The sequence below is a fragment of the Perca fluviatilis genome, chromosome 8 (assembly GCF_010015445.1).
Source record: "Perca fluviatilis chromosome 8, GENO_Pfluv_1.0, whole genome shotgun sequence".
NCBI lineage: Eukaryota > Metazoa > Chordata > Actinopteri > Perciformes > Percidae > Perca > Perca fluviatilis.
In genome coordinates this window covers 37577960-37599482 of record NC_053119.1, presented here as the reverse complement: position 1 = coordinate 37599482, position 21523 = coordinate 37577960, and the positions used below count along the sequence as shown (strand labels likewise).

General features: G+C 42.4%; 1 protein-coding gene across 6 annotated transcripts in view; it reads right to left on the bottom strand.

The window, feature by feature from the left end:
- Positions 1-21523, bottom strand: part of cdh13 (cadherin 13, H-cadherin (heart)) — a 460326-nt gene that overhangs the window by 69998 nt on the left and 368805 nt on the right. For all 6 annotated transcript variants that reach the window (XM_039809525.1, XM_039809523.1, XM_039809521.1 and 3 more), the window contains one exon: positions 19634-19887. In XM_039809525.1, the coding sequence (XP_039665459.1) occupies positions 19634-19887 (254 nt within the window). The remainder of the gene's footprint in view (positions 1-19633; positions 19888-21523) is intronic.

Below are 21523 nucleotides of genomic sequence, written 5' to 3'. Positions count from 1 at the left end.
CACATGGTCCATCGCTGAAGATCATGATGTCGATGGCGTTTGTTACCTTAGTCAACGTTTTTAGTCAAACATCCAGAGCTACAGATCAGAGTCCACGTGAAACTCCCAAAGCATACCCTGAATCCATCTATCTCTCCCTTCAAGCTGAGCCTGTTTTTCTGCTGAGCACGTGTGGGGTTTCCAGGGGGTTGATGGATATTCAAGCCCTCACCTCCCTCTCCGAATGAGCATCATTAAGTTTCACAACACAGCCATAACAATCTAGGACGGCTGGTCAGGTCATGCATGGCCTGACTTTGAGAGGTAAATTGGTTTGGAGTAGTGAAGCATCAGTCCTCCACCTCAGGCTCACCTCCAGGGAGCTGAGAGATCACTTTGGGGTCAAAGGGAGATTTATGTAACGTGACGATATATGCAAAGAATATGCCAGTGCTTATGCATTTGTATAACTGTTTTACTCTGAATCCTAACACATTTTATTTTGCTTTTGGGGCAAGTCTCGCATTGCCAGACCTATCTCCACAGTGCTGCGGAGGAAGGTCTGGCAACAGGTCTGGCAACACTCCTGCATAGGAGGAAAAAAACCCCGACAGGGGTTGTTTGCATTTCATTAAGCCAATCACAATCGTCTTGGGCGGCGCTAAGCTCCGGACGCAGCGAGTGTGGCTCTACAAAAGTGTCTCCGGAGGGAACTTGTTTAGGTGGAACATTAGCACCCCGCAAAAGAAAACACTACAATACAATATCAAATGAAGTTAGATGTTGCACACAATACAGTAACGTGAGCTATTTAAATTAGCTGATACATGGTTACACCAAATTCGTTCTTACCAGTGTATCGCAGTGTGTATTTTGTCCATAGCAATCCCCACCAATCGGTCCCAGAATATCCCAGTTAGAGAGTACATGCCGTAAACATATTCTTTGTAAATCCTTACAATCATTCCCCGAAAGAACCAAGCAGGCCTGCCTTGTTGCACGATCCTAATTCTCTTAAAACATTGCCGTATTCAGCGTGTAACGTTTCTCCGAGGTTTCCGGTTAATGTCTCCTCGATGCTAAGTAAACATCAACGTCTTCCATCCAGACTACTTTTGGGCTAACTTCAATAATCAAATAGCCTGGACGCCAGCTAAACTTAGCCCCGCCCACAACATTGGAGGTCGGGAAGTTCGGTCTGGACTTGATCCGTTGTGGAGCAACTATGCTCGAACCAGAGCTGTTTGGACCAATCAAATTGTCAGGGCGGGCTTTATACGATGATGGACAGATGATCAACAGTAACGGAATCAACCGCGTTACCAAAGAGCGCTTGGGTTGAATTAGTTTCCAACAAAGATGGCTGCTGCTGAAGAACTGAGATGCGTTTACTCCGCCATCGTGTCTGTTATAGAAGATATCGACAGCGCATTCATTTTAAAAGAGGAACAGAGAACCGCGAACACGTACAGTATGTAGACACATTGCCACACCCGTCCGCAGGTCACAGGAACTGCCTCCTCTGCCTTTGCTCTGTCGAAGCCTGCCTTTGACTTGCATCTTCTGTGACGTCTGTCTTCGTGGCTCTGATTGGTTGTAGGTCTACCCAATTGAGCGCAGAGGCATTTTCTTTCCTGGTTCGGTTGGAACACGCCCCATAATCCAATGGAGCAGTATCAGACTCATATTCTGACTAGAATCTGAGTATAACGATGCCAGGCTAATAATCAAATGCAAATGTGCGAAAAATATCTTTTCTTCAAGTGATAAAGTGCATTACTCAAACACCTACTGTATAATCAGTCCCTCCAGAAAAACGTGATTATGCGATCGCATAATTCAATGCATAATCAGCCAAAGTCCGCATATTTATGCGGGGGCGGCATTTTTTCAAATACGCCGCACTCTCGCCGCATAAATTGCCGATTTCCGCGCAAAATATGCGGGGCTTGCAGGATTTCATAATCCCTGCATTTTCGTTGCAAAAAAGTCACATATATCTTAGCAGAAAGTTGAAAAATGTTGCCTTTACTTCACACAAGAGCAGCCATTTTCCCCTGTTGCCATGGGAACGTTATGAAGTGGCGTAATTACGCGACGTGAACATCATCGAAAAGCAGGGTGTTGGGGGAGAATCACTTTTTTTTCTCTTTTTCATCAAACCGCAGTTTTTGCAAGATCCCGCAATATTTGCAAGTTCTCGCAATATTTGCAAGTTCCTGCAATTTCATAGCATAAAATTGCATAAATATCCCGCATATTCCATCGCATTTTTTAAGAAAACGTGCTGCATAATCAAGGATTTTTGCCCGCAACAATCACAAAAAAACTCTGCATTTTTCTGGAAGGACTGTATAATAGTTAGTTGCAGCAATCCCTCTATTTCCAGGGGATTGTGAGTTGTTAAAAGGTACATAGTGAATACAGGTGGGGGCACGGGAAAGGCTGGAAGCTAGACTACTGTTTGGCTGATTAAAATGCCCAGCAGTGAGGAGGAGATAGTGATGCCTAATGCGACAAAGATCAATGTCAAACAACCCCGGCACAACATGTGATTCCCAGGTGTTTCTACGAGGCTTTAAAGCATAATGATTTGAACAGTCGGAGGCAAAGGGAAATGCATCCGATATGAATATTAAAACGCTTGTAAGTATGTGTGTATAAAGTAGAGGAAAAGGTCATATACCTCTGCTCTGTCTGGTCACTTGAGAAGCTGACCAACCTCTTAGAAACTCTATTATAAAAATTGAATTCAATTTACGCAACACTTTTTTTTACACGCACACGCACACACACACACACACACAGGAAGAGCTTAGTCTTGATATTTGAAGTGTCTCTGTTAACCATTTTTAGTTTTCTGCAGTGCCCTGCAACTTAGACGAGTGTCTACACTTGAAAGGCAATGACAGCATATAACAGGAAAACCTATTATGCATTTCTCCCTCTACCCCCTTCTCTCCCCCGTTTCCCGTCTCTTTCTCTCTTGTTCTTTCTGTCCTCCTCACTTTCCGTTGGCTTCTGCTTTATCTTACTATCTTTACCTGTCTCTCTATCACTTTATTCTCTCTCTCCTGCCAGCAAGATCTCCCTGTGATTGGGGTCTAACTTACTGAGAGAAAGAAGGCGGCACTGAGCCAATGCTAATAGTGTCTTTCTATCTGCTGAGTGTGTGTGAGCACTAGATATGGGAACATCAATCAAGAGACACGCAGTAAAAATATAGGGGTTGTGCCAACTTGTGTTTGGCCGTAAGAACTGTACACTTCATCCAAATTCGCTGCTAGTAAAGCAAGAGGAGAAGGATGAAAGAGGGAGGGGGTGCAGAGCAGGGAGAGCGATATAAGAATAGCGATCGAGAATGGAGATAGGACAGGTACACATGAGACTGGAACTGTGAATAAGTGTGCAAAGAAAATGAATTCTCCCCACTTTCCTTAGCTGTCTCCACTCTGCTCTATTTCTTCTCTGGTGGTGTCATCTGAGGTGCCAGTCAGTCCTTTAGTATTGCAAACCTGTACCCACCCTACATCCAAAAGCTCAGTACCTGTACCGATCTACCCAGGATTATCTCTTAATCTATTTTGTAACACAACTCGACCCGTTATATAAGACCAGTGACCTGATCTGTCAGGTATTTAAATGGGCTCAGAGGTCCTATAGGACAGTGGTTCTCAAACTTTTGTCAACAATGTACCCCTTTTGAATTGTTCCTTTAAGCCAAGTACCCCCTGACCAGCGCAAATCATTTTTGGTAGAAAAAAAGCTCTACATAAAGAGGAACAGTACAGCGCTGTCAGCGATAGATTTACTATTCAACAGCATTGTAACTGAAAAAAACATTTAAATGCTAATGAGAAAAGGAGACAAAAACTGCAAAAACAAAAGACAAAACCTTGGAAAAAAGATGGTAGAAAGAAGGAAGGAAGTAGCCTAAGGCAAGAATAGGTCGAAAATAGTATCAAAAACTTCCAAAAATGTGACATAACTTCATAACTTGTAAAACGTAGGACAGTAGAAGGAAGGAAGGCAAGAATAGGTCCAAAGAAGGTGACACAAATGTCACATTTTTGGTAGGAAAAAAAAGTCTACATAAAGAGGACCAATGTTCTGGACAGCAGCCTAGTAACTATTAAACATTTTTGTTAAATAGCTCACGTACCCCCCTGCAGTCCTCCAAAGTACCCCTAGGGGTACACGTACCCCCATTTGAGAAACACTGCTATAGGGTATGATAGCGATGTACAATGACCCGAGGAAATAAATACATGACAAAAATAAATAAACAAAAAGCCAGCAGTGATACGTATTGTGCAGTATGTGCAGATTACAGAGCCAAAAGTCTCCATGTTTTAAATGGATTATGTGCATCATCACACCAACGCTATTGGCAGAGGCGCAGACTAAGACCTCTAAAAGTCATGTGTAATGTACTCACACCTAACACACTGTTGGCCTCCTGTGTTTTAATTGTCTTACCCAGCTATGTCTGCAATTAATGTGCTATTCAAATTTAATTTTACTTACTTTACTTACCATTAAATTGGCTTGGATTAATATTTTAATGTTAATAATGGATCCCACGACAAGACAGGTGTATGTGACAGATGTCGCTCTTATTAACAGACAGACAGACGGAAATGTTTTCATCTGACTCTGTAAATCTCCTCAGCTGTACAGCGTCTCTCAGCTCATTGTTTGGGTTTTATAAACACAGGAAGTCTCATGGGGCGGCTACATTGCACGTGCAAAGTATGCGGTGCGAATGTTCCAACACTAACGTTTTTTTTAACAAAAAAAAAAAACAAACAAAAAAAAAAAAAAAAAAAAAAAAGGGGCTTTATAACAACCAAAAAAAAAGGGGGATGTTCGGAGAGCCGCTCTACAAGCGTAAAAAGAGGACAATCTTATATTCTTTAAGCATTTTACACAGAAATGGATCATAAAGTGTTTATAATTCTTTTAAGTGAAACTATCTATATACAGGAAACAACTTAATGACTGTCAGTGAGCGTATTGGCAGTTTGGTTTTGAGAGTCTCCTGTCACCTCCGTCCTCTGATAACAGCTGACAGTGGATTGATGTTTCACAGCGCTGTGCCGGCTCCAAAAACTGAAGAAACAATCAGTCCCTCCAGAAAAACGCGATTATGCGATCGCATAATTCAATGCATAATCAGCCAAAGTCCGCATATTTATGCGGGGGCTGCATTTTTTCAAATACGCTGCACTTTTGCTGCATAAATTGCCAATTTCCGCGCAAAATATGCGGGGCTTGCAAAAAAGTCCCATATATCTTAGCAGAAAATTGAAAAATGTTGTGTTTACTTCACACAAGAGCAGCCATTTTCCCCTGTTGCCATGGGAACGTTATGAAGTGACGTTATGAAGTGACGTAATTACGCGACGTGAACATCATCGAAAAGCAGGGTGTTGGGGGAATCTCTTTTTCATAAAACTGCAGTTTTCGCAAGTTCCCACAATTTCATCGGATAAAATTGCATAAATATCCTGCATATTCCATCGCATTTTTTAGGAAAACGTGCCGCATAATAAAAGATTTTTGCCCGCAACTATCACAAAAAAACTCAGCATTTTTCTGGAAGGACTGAACAACAACAATCCCAAAGCAAAAGCTCCCCGTCTCCCCTGTGACACACATAATTATACGCCGTGTGTGCGTAGCAGGTGTAGCCAGTTAAAAGATACATTCCGCGGACCGTTCGCGGAGCGTTGCGCGTTCAATGTAGCCAAAAACGTCAGTCTCACTGCTGACATCAGCTGGCAGTTTTTTTTCAGTGAAAAGATCTAAAAACCAACTGCAGGCTACCTGCCCAGCACCCAGCAGCAGGCAGACAATGTAAGCTGCTAGATAGTGAACAAAGTAGAACATTTAGTTAGGTGTTACAAATATTTCTCTCAGGAAATGGTGGAGACCAAAACCAGAGCTAAAAGAAGAGCGAAGATAGAATAGAACAGAATATCTTATTAGCTCAGATATGATGTATGGGACTTGCAATCACCAATCGGCCAAAAACACGACTCCAAAGGAATGCAAATGTTAATTGGGCGAATAAGCAAATCATTCTGTCTCTTTTATATTTTTATTCTTTTTTCGGTAACACTTTACTTGAAGGTATCTACATAAGAGTGACATGACACTGTCATGACACTGTCATGACACATGAACCCTAACCCTAACCCTAACTTGTCATGACAAAACTCCAATGACACTTACTAAAAGAAGAGTTATGTCATAAACGTTTACGACTTGCTTATAATGTTTATGACACGTTCATGACAGTGTCATGTCACTCTTACGTAGATACCTTCAAGTAAAGTTTTTACTTTTTTCTGAGACAAAGAGAGACAGAGGGGAAAAAAAGAGAGGGATGATTTGGCAACGAAGCCATTGTGGTTGAAAAATAAGGGACTCCTTTGGGGTCGCCTACAAAGTCCTCGGTCAGCCGCTCTGGGCTGGATTTCAACTTTAAACTGAGCTGAGCTGCCAAGTTTTGGCCAACCACAGCTCCAGGCCATGTGGACAAATTACCCATGTCACACCTGCTCATATTTCTGCTCTGTATCAGCACAGTGCAGCAGGTCTATACAGTACAGGGGAAATAAATGTGACAGCACTAAGAAAGGGGAAAGCAAACGCTGGCGCCTGTCGCATCAATCACCTGTCACAGAGATTCAGTGGAGGTTTGTCTTAGTGTCTATGCCGGCGAGGAAAGTATGTGAACTTGGGGAAAAAAGGAGTTGTAGTGTGTAATGACATTTCAATTAAGGTATTTACAGTGCTGGATGCATGATTATGATGGACTGAGGGGCTTAATTGGCAATCATGGAACAATGTCACGGCATGTCTTCGCATTACTCGCTTAAAACTCTTTCCTGCCATTCTTCCTCTTTAACACAACAAGCTTATCAGGTGTAGGTGTTATATGTGTGAATTCAAAGAGAGAAAGGTAAAAAAAAAACTAAAGAACTAAGAAAAGAGGCTGCGTGGAGAGGTGGTTACAGAGAGGAATGATCCTGTCTGAATGTTATCAGCGACAGAAGCCAATTTCTTTGTCTTTAATCATGTTCTAAGAACTTTGATTTCCTCCTTGCATGTCTCCATGGGTGGCAGCACCAGAGAGGACAGTCTCTTTGCTCTGCTTGTCTTCTTGTTACAGTTACTGATAGGGATGCACCGAATCCACTGGTTCAGATTCTGATGAAACCGAATACCGAATCCTACTCCCATCCTCAGTCCGTTAACACAGTAAACACATTAATGAAGTAAATAACGTCCACAGCAGTGCATTAAATGCCAAAGCATGTGCTCCGGCAACGTGTGCTTGTAAGCGGGAAGTGATGGACTTGTACATTTCAGGGTTGATTTTGTCAGTATAAAAGCGCCTGGAAGGGATTCTGTAACGTGGCTCAAGCAGATGGAGTAGCTCGTTGAAACCAGTGTCTTCCACTGTGCTACAGGGCTGCCAGTCAGTGGCTATCATTTTCCCAATTGCTGCATGAATGGCTTTGGCTCGTGGGTTATCTGATGCCCACTGTTTGTTCGGTGTAGGGCTAGCAAAGCTGAGAAAAAGGCATTGCAAATTGAACATGTAGCTGGACTTGAATCGCCTTCTTTTGACTGAGACTATATATATCCATATATATATATATATTTCCAAGCAATCATGAGCATCAGCTGTACATATACATTGGTCTAGCCAAGATGTTGTATGCCATGCTTCAGTGATATATGTATAACTGTCTACTGGTAACAGCATTTTACTTGAGAGAACTAACTTACTGTCTAGACAGAATTTATTAAGGTGTTTGGCAAATAGAGAGTTAACATCTGACATATCAGCATTCATATCACCCATCACAAAAATGCAAGTACTTTCACTCTCTTTAATGAATGAGCTGATAAAGGCAAGCCTATTAAGATATTCATTTTCGTTTTGATAGCATTCATATGGCATGTACACATTTAAAATAATAAAAACATTTTTATCATGTACAACTTTAATTGCTATGGCCCAGTCCACCTCTAGTCTAATCACATCGATAAGTGGGTCAAGTTTCCTATGCCATAGAATGGCCACCCCTCCAGGTATTCTGCCACGCACTATTCCCATACTAAGATCTGTTGTCGACTCACCTGCGCCATAAAAGTTTTCACGCGCAGAGTTAAGAGAGAGAGACAGAGATTACTGCCAAACAACACTTTTTCTGCTACCGAGTTCCATTTTTACTTTCTCACAGCCTACTGCATTGAACGGTCCACCTACGTAAACACCTTCCCGTAATCAACGGCGCCGTCATTACGTCGACCAGCGTAGCGTGCGTAGTGCAAGCGTAGGGTTCGGTTCGGTGGAAAAAAGTTTGGCCGAAACCGAACCCCGTCAAAAAGCCCAATATTCGTCCGAATCCGAACCCGAATCCTGGATTTGGTGCATCCCTAGTTACCGATCCAGTGTCCCGATCTAGCTTAAATCAGGCCTGGGCGTGAGTGTGACTGGGTACAGACTCATCCTACGTTAGATTTGCCTCTCACACAACCTCAAAAAAGCCTCTTTTTCGCTCTTGTCAGCCCGTTGACTATTGTTTGCCGTGAGCCAGGTAAAGTCTAGAGGAGGCTCTCTGCCAATTCCTCTCAACAACTGCAGACAGTCCGCTGAGCACGCCGAACAAAGAGCCACTGTGTCGACTGAACAGCAACAGCGGAGCGAGCGCAGAGAGAAAGGGCGGTCTGGAAATCAAAGATGAAAATAAAAGCTTTGCATTATCAATATTTGGCAGGAACAGAGAGGGGTAAGCAAGGACACTGCTTTGACACATGAATGCACAGAGAAGACACGCCAGCTATCTGCAAGAGTGTTACTGCACCTACAAACAGTGACACCAGTGCGCTCTTGTCTCTGACTTTTACATAATTTTCATAAATTAGCAAGCTTGGGTAACACAAGACAGGACAAAAAAGTTATTATTATAATACGGTGCATAATAGCACCTCTTTGCATCAGTTGAAAACCATAACCTTGTAATTAAGAGGAAGAAAAGCAATTTGCTCCTGCTTCGCAGCACAGCACCCCTCTCTCCCTGTTCCTCTTGGCATCTTTTAGGATTGTTTTAATTATTTCCTGGCACACTGACTGTATGACTTATGCCTCCCCCCCACTCTCCGTCTCTGTCTCTCTCTCCCACGCGCTTACTCACTCTTCCCTCCTGTACCAGGCGTTTGGCAGGCCTTTACTCAGCTGCCAGAAATAACAAATAGAAACAAATCTAAACATCTGATTAGCCTGTAATCAGCCCCTTCACATCCCAGAGGGACAGATGCAAGAGAGGGAAGAAAATGGAGGAGACAGTATGACTCAGCCTGTTTCTCGCTCTGCAGAGTAGAGCTGAAGAGCTTTGCCCGATCCCGACGGGACCGGGTTCGGTCTTAATTTCTATCATTTTACACGGGCTCAGGCCGGGCTTGCGCTTGCGCTCCAGGTTGTGCGGTAAATGAGCGGTCAGGTGATGCATTTCGATTAGCGCGAAAATGGATGCTGTGGAGGTGAAACAGAGGCTGGCCTCTGGAGGACTTATTTTATTTCTTTGTTCCAACTTCCAAGTGGCCTATAGCCTACGTTAGTCATGAATAAATGATGTTAAAAATTTTTATAAATGACTCATTCTTGAAAAAAGGCAAAAGAGCTGTGTGCGTGCGCACTACGGAATAATGTCGGGCTATAAACAGGTTCAGGCTTTTAAAAAGCTGTCAATCAAAATGTAGTTTTAAGGCCCGATTACAGCTCTACTGCATCACTACTGAGTGATATTAAAATGAAAAACAGGCAACGCATATCCTTGAAACTTTCTCTGGGAAAGCCCATCTTCTGCTTTTAGATGATGCAATGTTGCCTCAAACAGTAGCTACATGGCCCTGTACCAGGGTGGGTGGCATTTTTTTTTTATTGGCAGTAGAAGTGTGCAGAGTAATGTGGTAACTTTACACTGTTGGCTCATGCCAGTTGGATTCTATTTTGACATAATTAAGCAAGCCAGCGCTGCACATATAGGACACAATGAAAACCAATTCACATTCCTCCTTTTCAGCCACTTAGTTGAGAGAAAATTATAAACTATTGTCTTTCTGACAACTGCTTTGCTACGACACACTATTGATTTCTCATTTTGACGCCTGTGCATTACAAACAATGACGTAACGTCTGAAGCACGTTGTCCAGTACACATGCTCCTCCTGTTTGTTTTAATGTAAGATCTGATCCATGGCAGAAAAAAAGCTGTTTGAACTTGTGGGGCAAAAAGGGCAAAGAAAATGTTTACAAAGCATTGATTTTTAAAGTGTGGCCATCAACTGCCAATATTTGGCTGTATTACATGTCATTAATTACAGGAATGCAGTGTTCCTAACAGTTTACATGCGAGTCCTGCTTCCCCATCATCCAAGTATCAGATGAGCATCAGTTAGCACAGCCAAAGACACTATAATGGGAAAAGAATTTAACACTCAGGGCCTCAATGTCAATTCAAAGCATTCTCTTCTATCTGTTTTCATCTGCATTTTAATTTCTTTTAAGAAATGCTTACAATAATTAATATTTGAAAAACTATGCTCGTAAACTGAACTACATACACTCATTTTGACATCTGTCAAAATGAGAAAATGGTTTAGTCCAGTTTCAGACAAGCTCTCTGCATATTTATTCTCACAAAGTACGAATAAGCCTGATACAAGTAAGAAAATGAAAGATACTGAAGCCTCCGAGAGCCGGTTAACACCACCATGTCAACACAAAATGTGTTAAATTGTGTAAATGACCTAGTTACTGGGTCTGTGCTTTTGGGATCTTTTGCAGGGTTCATTTTTAATTTGTCACTTGTTTGTGACAAACGTCCGGCCAAACAAATGTGCTCTGCCGTTGGGTGAGTATGGCCACTTTGAACTTTGGGCTTAACTTTCTGGAATGAGTTAGCAAATGTTCAGCAAGAGTATTATTGATTTCCTCTTTACTTTACCATCCTGTTTTATACCCATTACCTTGTACTTTGTGCACTTTGCAGCATCCAGAATATTTAACTGGCCCAGCGTATCTGGCTGGACACATTTGCAGGGCAGTCTCAGCCAATCATATCTTCTTTAACGACATCTACTAGTATGATTAAAATCGTGTGACAGTAAGTGGTTGAATCACTCTTCACTGGCTCCTTCCCAACATTCTGTCCTTCCCTTTCTGTCATCTTTATCTCATGTCCTGCATGCTCTCTCTCTTTCTCTCTCTCTTTCTCTCTCTCTTTCTCCTACTGTTGGTTATCCTGCGCAGACAGGGACAATTTCAGGCAGATCTGAAGGCGATCACACTGTCTGAACCCTCACAGGTCGGCCACTGTAGCATTCCACACAGTCTGTCAGTCTGTCTGTCAGTCAATCTGTCTCACTCTCTCACTCTCTCTTTCCTCATCACTTCCCTTACCTTGGCTCCTCAAAGCTACCTGCCAGTTTTCATGCCTGACATTGCAGCTCCTCATCCCTCTTCCTTTAAGTCCCATCCCTTTTAACTTGAATATGACCAGAAGTGAAAGTAGACAGGTTAGCTGCTGAATAATGGATGACCCAACTGTTTGAGATTCTCTCTATTTTCAAAAGCAAGGAGAAGAAAATAAGTTCAATGTGTTTTGGAGGAGATGGAGAAGTTGTAGTCGAGAGGAGGCTAAGTCTGAAGACCGAAGAGTGTTGGCTAAACTGGGACATATATTGCTGTCAGAAACACAGTGGTAATGTTTTTATTTTTAATGCTATAACCCATTTTTTTCCCCCCCTCAGACTTTCTATCCAACTGTTGTGTTCATAACATTCTGTTTTGATCTGTCTACAGCTCCTCCATGCGATGGAAAATCTTTAATAACGTCTGTTTTATCGACCTGCTGTCTGGTTTTAGTGGTAAAAAGCTTTACTCTGATCACTTGAAAAGAAAAAAATAAACACTAACCACACACACTAGCCAAGAAGACACATAAGGAAAACAAAGAACAGAATATCACAGTTTTCTTTGTCACTCCAATGTTAGCATCAACTCAGATTATCCTCTCTGATTCTCTGCTGCACACTGTGTTCAAACCATGAGAGCAGATACTTTCTGTTTAACCCTTGTGTTGTCTTCCATTCCACCATGCATCGTCCTCACGGGTCAAAACTCTTTTTCTAAAGTTTTTGTCTCTTATGGAGCTCAGCGTAAATTCTTTCAGGAAGACTTCTAAACTTAATCACTTTCTCTCTCTTCTAAACTGAACAGCTGTTAGAGGCGTTCACTTTTATTAGAAGCGGCCGTAAATTTCATGAGCCAATCGCAGCATGACATCCCTGTTTCTCTCTGCTGCTCAGTTGTCATTTCAGGCTAAGAGCACAACCCTCCTCCTTCTCCCCTGCTCCTCCGATCTTCATCGTGCACATCTCCTGGTTCCTCCTCCGGCAGGCCACTGCTGTCGGCCCCTCGGTTCGGTCTCGGGCTCCTCACACCACCATCAGTGTTTAGACTCCATCGGGGGATTATCGTCTGGCTTTCTACCCCTTTAAATAATATAATTTCATAATAGTCTCCTAAAACTGTACATTTCATATCATGCATTCGTACAGTAAATCTGCAACGAAGTCTCTCCTGATTGAATTGGCGCTTTTTTCAATGTTTTTGGCACTTTTTTGACGCTTCTTTTCGCGAACGTATACGAATGTATAAACACTACTCACACAAACTCATTACTGGATTTACACTTATTTTGGGAATTCATGGTCAATAAAACTCATTTACAGGAAATTATACCTAATTCTTGAGTTAAAAAGCTGAAATTATGATTTTTTTAGACTAATATTAAAGGCAGGATAATCACAGAATGGCAAATGTCAATGTTCAGTCGAGATACTGTTTCGAAAAATGACATTTTTTTTTCAAATGCAAAAAAATTGAACAAACCACAAAATTCAATGAAAGTATAGATATTTGTTGTACTTGCGAAGCACGTTGTATGGAATGAGCCATGTTATTTTTGTGTAGTCAAAATTAGGTAGTTAAAAGAAACCCATATTTCTGATATAGACATTTAGACAACACAAGGGTTAAAACACAGTCTCCTTTTCCCATCAAGCATCAATTACTTCAGTGTAAATAATTATTCGACAACCGATGAGAGTCCTGTCACTGGAAATGAGACCTAATTGAATTAGCCAAACTTTCTTAATGACACTTTAGATTAGTTGCTCCCCTCTTCACAGCCAGAGCTGCAGAGCCAGAGCTGCATGAAGAGCCAATGCCAAGACAGGATTTGAGTATCAGAGTAAACTTTCTGACTAAAGTTCCGCCCAGGTTTCAGCGTACTAGATTTGTACCCTGAAGTGCTACATATTTCCTCAATGTCAAGCGCCCACGCATCAAGCAAAACACTTCTGTATTCAGAAGGTTTACCAGACATAAACTTTTGGGGGTCAGCCCAATGTTCCCACAGCCCTATGTTCCCACAGCCCTATGTTCCCACAGCTCTATGTTCCCACAGCCCAATGGTCCCACAGCCCAATGGTCCCACAGTCCAATGGTCCCACAGCCCTATGTTCCCACAGCTCTATGTTCCCACAGCCCAATGGTCCCACAGCCCAATGGTCCCACAGCCCAATGGTCCCACAGCCCAATGGTCCCACAGCCCTATGTTCCCACAGCCCTATGGTCCCACAGCCCTATGTTCCCACAGCCCTATGGTCCCACAGCCCTATGTTCCCACAGCCCAATGGTCCCACAGCCCTATGTTCCCACAGCCCAATGGTCCCACAGCCCTATGTTCCCACAGCCCAATGGTCCCACAGCCCTATGTTCCCACATTTCTAAGAATTTCTTTTTCACTGAAAATTAGGCCCTATGTTCCCACATTTCTAAGATTTTTCTTAAAATTAAGCCCTATGTTAGGGTTAGGGTTACATTCCATCTGTAATCCATTGCTACTGGATAATATGTTGGGTGTAATTGGCTACCAAATTGGGAAAAAGGGGGATAAAATCTGATACAAATTTATGAAAAAGGAAATGTGGGAACATGGGCCTGATTTTGGAAAAAAAAATCTTAGAAATGTGGGAACTGGGGGAACATAGGGCCTAATTTTGTAAAAAAAACAAAATCTTACAAATGTGGGAACATAGGGCTGTGGGTCCATAAGCACGCTCCCAAACTTTTGTCCAACTTTCTCCGTCTCTCATCAGCGCTGTCTGTCGTTCTGTTTGTCGGATGTGGCTGTCTTCTAACCACTCTGCTTGACTAAAGCCCTAAACCAGTCAAGTGGGCTAGAAAACTTATTCAGCAGACAAATCCCTGCACAGCCTAATAGCCTGGTCTAAATACTGAACAGGATTAAAACGACTCATGTTTGCTGTAATTATGTAACATTTTAATAGGGGAGAGTGAGAGTACGGACTATCTGAGGTCAGTTTAGGTGAAAGTGGTGCACATAGTGCTGCAGGAGAAAAGCAAAACTGCTTTGTTGTTGTTTTTAATTATTCTCTTCACCATTGCGCCAAATAAGGTAAATTAAAAACATAACTCTTTTTGCCCAAAGCACTGTTTTAATTAATGTGATTTAATATAAAAAAGAATAGGTGCATCTTGTTATTCATGTGGACAGTAGATGTGTGAAACATTTCTTTTATAATTTTTTTTTTTTATATCTCCAGATAATCTAAAATACAGGCCCGAAATACGGCCCTAAGGCCAGAGAAATCTGACTCCAATTATCTAATTCTCGCACCTTCTTTGATTGGACTTAACTTTACCAAAACACAAGGATCAATCTGAGACGAAGAATTCAGTTAAGCACATTTGCTGAGTCCAGCATAAGAGTTACAACACAGCTGTGGGTTCATAAAACAGAGACTAAGTTTCCCTAGAAATCAGACATCAAGTCAGAGCTGGTCCACCGAGTTGTCCTCCAAATTATGAGCTCTGATCTGCTCTCGCCCTCAAGCTTTTATACATTCCTCATAGGAGGAAGCTCAGCTCTTCTTTCAGGAAGACGTCTAAACTTCATCCACCTCTCTCTCTTCCTAAAACTGATTAGCTGTTTCGAGGCATTCACTTTTTAGGTAAACCAACCGGAATTGGCCATGAATTTTACAAGCCAATCACAGCATGTCATCCCTGCTTTAATTCTGTTCTTCTCTCTGTTGCTGTCAGTTGTCATTTCAGGCAAAGCGTGCAACCCTCCTCCTCCTCCTCCCCTTCCACCTCCAGTCATCGTCACCCACGGCACCCTGGGTCCTCCTCCGGTAGACCGCTCCCGTCGGCTCCTTCGGTCCGGTCTTCGGGCTCCTTCACCACAACCACCAGTGTCTAGATTCCATCGGGGGGATATGCCTTGGCTTCTCTACCCCTTTAAAATAATTTTTGGAATGATGGAGTCTAATCTCTAAATCGTTTCCAGTTTCTAAAATGTGAGTACTTTTACTTTTAATTCCCTAGGTACATTTTCCTGATGATACTTACATACATACGTGCCAATCTCTAGGTATGGTGAAGGGTATGTGATCATGTGATTTTAATTCCAAAGGCCAAGGGAACTTTATCACGATGCATAGTATCCTGGATCCATGAAATAACTGGGCTTTAAAAATAAAATCTGCCTGCCTCTATGGGAATTTAACATAGGGGTCTACTGACTTTTGTTGCCAGCGGTTTAGACATTAATGGCTGTATGTTGAGTTATTTTGAGGGGACTGCACATTTACACTGTTATACAAGCTGTAAACTTAATACTTTACATTGTAGCAAAGTGTCATTTCTTCAGTGTTGTCCCATTAAAAGATATAATGAAATATTTACTAAAATGTGAGGGGTGTACTCACTTTTGTGAGATACTGTACCTATGCTCTCCGTCTCTGCAAGATTGGGAATGATTGAGATTTCTCTTGGCACAGCTACCAGAAGACACGTTGCTCACGTCACATCTACGTCGGGAAGCTCAGTTTGCAGCTGTGCAGTAACGCTCAGCCATCACCGGAAAAGTGCTTCTAATATACTTCACTGGTCTCCGTCCAGAGCAACGGGATCTATTGGTCAATTTAGTTTACTGTCTATGATAATATTAGCCTCGTGAGACCGTCCTGATCTGGCGAGCTCCAGTTTTCCACTCGCAGATCAGTCTGGCATCTTGAGATAGAGAAAATTTGGAGCCGTTAGCCAAACGACCGGGCCAATCAGCATTGGTTTTGAGGCAGGTTAGGTGGTGATAGACAGATGGTTTATCCAGTCAGCTAACCAGTATTTTCAGACAGTGGTAGCTAATTCTGTTAGCCGCTCGCTAATGTTTTTTTCTCTTGGATCCTTCTTTTGGAATATGGACCGGGAACCTGAAATGGTGCCTTTTATTCCTAAATTCTCGTTACACAAACGGCAAATATCCTTTACTGACATGGTACTTGCTTGCTGAGCTAACGAGCTATGCTTTGCCTGCAGCAGCAGGGGCGGGCTTGTGGTTGTATTTTCATACGCTTCGTGGATCTGATTGGTTGATTTGGCCCGTCTATCACCAACATAGGTGATAGACAGATGGTTTATCCAATCAGCTAACCAGGATTTTCACCCCTTCCCAAAAGTTCTCCAACGGAAAATTCCCAGATGGATATGCCGAGCAAATGTGAAGCAATCCATCTGGCGGAGTCAGGTTATGATAATATATGATGGAACAACAATATGGCATTGGCTAAAATACAACTTGCATAATAAATTAAGCAGCATGGCAAATATTTTATTCCCCATCTCCCACTGGAATTTTAATCCTGTCTGAATGGGGCCTGAGTCTGCTTTGGGTCGAACCGCTATCCAGAAATGTCACACATGGCAGATTTGCACAGGTTTAAAACCAGTGATGGCCATTCCAATTATTATAAATCACAAGGGGCACCAGGTAACAATAGTGCTGTGCAAAATAGGGTTTAGCTTTGAAATGTAATGCACATGTTTCATATATTGAGTTTCTCAAATTTGGCAGCTGGCTACTTTATGTACCCTTGTCTCTCCCCATGCTGTTTCTTGTCAAAAAGCGCAATTACCAGACTAGTGTGTAAAATATTAAGTTAACATGAGGTTGTATGTTGTTGAAGAATTGATTTAGTCCTCACAAACATACAGTCCAACCACAATGTGTGTGTGCTGCCGACTCTGACCAGTGAGTCACACCGATTGTGTTCCGTGTCAAATGCATTTGACCTATGCATCCCAGGGGGCATACACACTGAGACACACACACACGCACGCACGCACGCACGCACGCACGCACGCACACACGCACACACACAAACACTCCTGCACAGTTATGCAGAGACAGACAGGGGAAAAAAAAAAAAAAAAAATTTTTTTTTTTTGCTTTTTTATTTTGTGCCCCTCTTTCAAAAGAAAAAAAAATGTTTTTTTTTTTTTTTTTTTTTTTTTTTGTTTTTTTCTTATTTCCACCTCTCCAACTGTCTGCCATTCACAATGTCCTCAACCTGTCTGCAGGTCACAGTTATGACACTTCAAAGTTACTGTTACAGGCAAAATGTCAGAGGATGAAATGACAACAAACACAGAGGCCATGAAATAAATACAGAAATGTACGCGGAAGATGATAGGAGCAGAGCAGCAAGGATAAAGTTAGAAAGATGCAGACATATGACTTGGAAGATCAGTCAACGATGCAAAGAAAGCGTCACTGACACAGAACCCACCATGGCTATAGATAGATGAAAATCTTTGGTGAAGGCTTTTAAGTTATCAATATAGCTTATAAATACAAATATCAGAATTGTCTGTGTGTCAGAAAAAAACCCACAAACAGACACCAGGCTATTCAAGCTCACCCAACCTGAGTGAGTCATATAGAAATAAAATTCTTTTATGCTGTTGTTCAATGACAACATATCATTAGAACTTGAGCCCTGCATCGGTAGGAATTTTTTCTGTTGGGGTGCTATTCAGGAGCAGTGGATATGGTAAATGGGTTACTGAAGACCAATAGCTGCTGAAGGACAAGCAGATGTGATGCAGCCAAGACTGAATTCAGAATGTAGAAAAAGAACATAAAACCGTGTCCTACTTCCGCTGCAGTGAATGGGCCCTTGGCTTGAAAAAAAAAAAAAAAAGAAGACTGCGTGTCTTTATTGTCCAATAAATGTATTTCTGTTCTTTGATTCTTGCACATTGCCAAACTTTTGAGGCTTCAGAGGGCTGTGCCACGAAGCGAGATTGGGGGGTTAGCGAGGTATGTCGAGTCTAAAGTGACGTATGACGAAGATGGCTCTCTTTCTGGCTAGATCGCCATGGTAACTTATGCTGCACGCCTAACCTGGTCTGGGCTTGAAATACTGTAGGTAACAACTCCTTTGAAAACACCCCAAGCCACAGCTCTGTGGAGGTAGGTCTGGCATTGTGAGACTAAGGTTAACTTAATAAAGGAAAAGACACCACCATCAAAATACAGATAGACCTATGTAGATTTAAAAAGTAAGCTTGTGGCCTAAGATAGTGTTCAACAGAGCATGTTTCTTGATCTTCTGAGAAACCAAAAAAAAAAAACTGCCCTATGATTCAAGTATTCAGCCAGCATGCTGGTACAAGTGAGCAAAATATGTATTCCGAGACCAGTCATTCTGAAAATATGATATGGTCATGTGACCTGATTGATCTCAGGGCGCCATTTGTCAGAGCTTTATGGGCACAGGTCCTGCCTCCTATACAACATTCAGTTTAAGATCTCCACCTTATATAGCATTTGATACTGACACGGCGATTACGTTTTACGGCACATAAAGCAGCATCAATAATTGGAGCACTAAAGTCCTGATCTGGTGAGGTTTATTTCCCTGGGTCACCATTATCCCCATGTGTTTACTTAACACTACTTTTTACACCATATATAACGCCAAGGGTGCAGAAAGAAAGCAATCTAAATTGAGTACAAATTAGGCCTGAAAGCCAATAAATGCAATTATGAGTTTTCCATCTTATAAAAGGAAGTGCAGCACACGCTATGGGGCTCCCTTGGCAGCAAGAGGAATCATTTTTATTGTAGCACATACTGTAGTGAAACTAATAGCCTTCCTGTTATGATCTAGTAATAATCGAGGAAAGGCTTTTTCTGTAACATAGTTATAGTTAATGAGCTGCCCCACTTTGTGACTTTTCAGTTGACTGGGGTGAATGGTTTGAACTGTGCCAGTAAATTGCAGATTGCCCATGCAATATCAATATCTTTCAACACAGACAGATAAAGCAGCCTAACAGGAAAAGAAAACATTGGCGATGGAGGAGATGTGAATCGGACGAGAGGGATGAAAATATCTGAAAGCTCACTGACATAAGAGAACTGCCCTTGTATGAAAGAAAACTTGAAGTGCTCCCAATGACAAACAATACTTCATTTTGTTGCTCAAACGAACAGAGTGAAACTAATTGAATATCAGAAAGCTCATTACAGCAGAAGACATTCAATTGCACAACACAAACAAGCTCCCTCCCATTCTTTCTATCTTCTCATTTTCTTATAGACAAGACAAGCACAGTTTTGCACCTCGATTTCAATCAATCAGTCTCACTTCAACTCTGGCCCTTTTCCACGTGATTTTACCCCAGGCTGCTTACCTGATGCTCTGTATCTGTAATGTATCTGGATCTGTGGCGTTGAGTGAGGCCACAAAGCTGCCCAAAGGAATGTTTTCCATCCTGGTGACTGTCAGGGGGTTGGGGAAGAAGACGGGGCCCTCGTTGATGTCCAGGACTGTGACACGGACAGTGGCAGTGGAGCTGGGGCCATAGCCAACATCTGGAACCAGAGGATCCTCGTTCTCCACTTTGATGAGTAGCGTGTGACCCACCGGGGCCTCGTAGTCCAGTGGCTGAAGGGAGATAATTATTGTGAATCTAAGGCAGAGGCTTCGAGAGGGGGTGCGGGAACCCTAGGGGAGGTCCTCAGAGTTACTGCAGGGGGGCCATCAAATTATTATTGTCAATGTCTTGAACATGAATCCAAAATATTATTAGCAAATATAAATCAGCCTATTTGTGAAAAAACAACACACTGATGATAGGCTTAAAGTGATGGTTCGGAGTAATGTCACCCTAGGGTCCTTTGCACCATGACCTCGAGCCAAACACTTCCCCCAGAAGCTTTTTTCACCTGGGTCGAACATTGGGAGAGTTAGTGTAGAGTAGTGTTATCAGCTGAATAGCTTAGCGCAGGGGCTAATGGATCCGAAGTGTCTCTTAACATTACCCCACTAATAATGCCCAAAATGATACCAAACGTCTACAGTAGTACAAATAGGTTATGCACTCATAAAACGATGGATTGGAAAGTTTGTAAGTACACCAGAAGTTTATGTAAATAACACTTGCCTGCTGGCTTCTGCTCTCTGCTGCTGCTGCTGCTGTTACTACCGGGCAGTAAGAGTGCTTAGGGCTGTCTACAAATTACCGACCGAAAAGAGATGCAACAAAAATATTTATTAATTTAATGATTAAATAAGGTAATGTCTCCAAACTTACCTCAATTATAACGTCTCCCCTGCTAGTTATACTACAGCACTTTACTTTAAAAACAAGTTAAATTAATAAATATTTTTGTTGCATCTCTTTTCTTTGGTGTTGTAATTTGAGACGTCCTAAGCACTCGTCTTCAGCAGCAACAACAACAGCAGAGAGCAGAAGCCAGCAGGCAAGAGTTATTTACATAAACTTCTGGTGTACACAAACTTTACAATCCATCGTTTTCGGAGAGCATAACCTATTTGTACTACTGTAGACGTTTGGTATCATTTCGGGCATTATTGTGGGGTAATGTTAAAGACACTTCGTTATCCACTACCCCCTACTATTCAGCTGATAATGCTCTCCCAATATTCGACCCAGGTGAAAAGCTTCTGGGGTGTTTCGCGGGTCATGGTCAAAGGACCAGGTCATCTCGAACCATCACTAAACGTTTTTATGCTCTGCGTCGAATCGGCGCGCGCCCCCGCAGACCCTCTGGCGTCGCCGTGAACCCCCTCCGAGCCCTCGCCTTGGCCCGACGCACGCCTCAAAACATTAAATTTAACGGCGCCGAGCGACGCAGACCGCAAGGACTGTGATTGTTCAACTGGTCCTGTGTGTTGATAGCCGGTGTTTCAAGCAGCCTACTGTGGGGTGTAGCAACATGCTAGTTCACTGACATCAGCTCTGCAAATAAACTCAGACGTATTTTGGTTACAATGACGGGGTTATCCGTTTGGAAAGTGTCTGTATGTCAGTAGCGTTTTGAAATTAGCACTTCGCCAGCAAGCAGTACTTTGTGGGCAGTTAGTGCTAAAGTCTGCTTGCTAACATAACACAAACTGGCTGGCAGACACCTTGCAAATAACCTCAGACTTATTCCCCTCTAGCTTAGGTCATAACCGACGCAGAAGTCCAAAAGGGTCACGACGCCCTAGGAGCGATGGCATAGCTACGGCGTGGAGTTGACGCAGAAGCATAGAACAGCCTTTACTGGCCCATAGG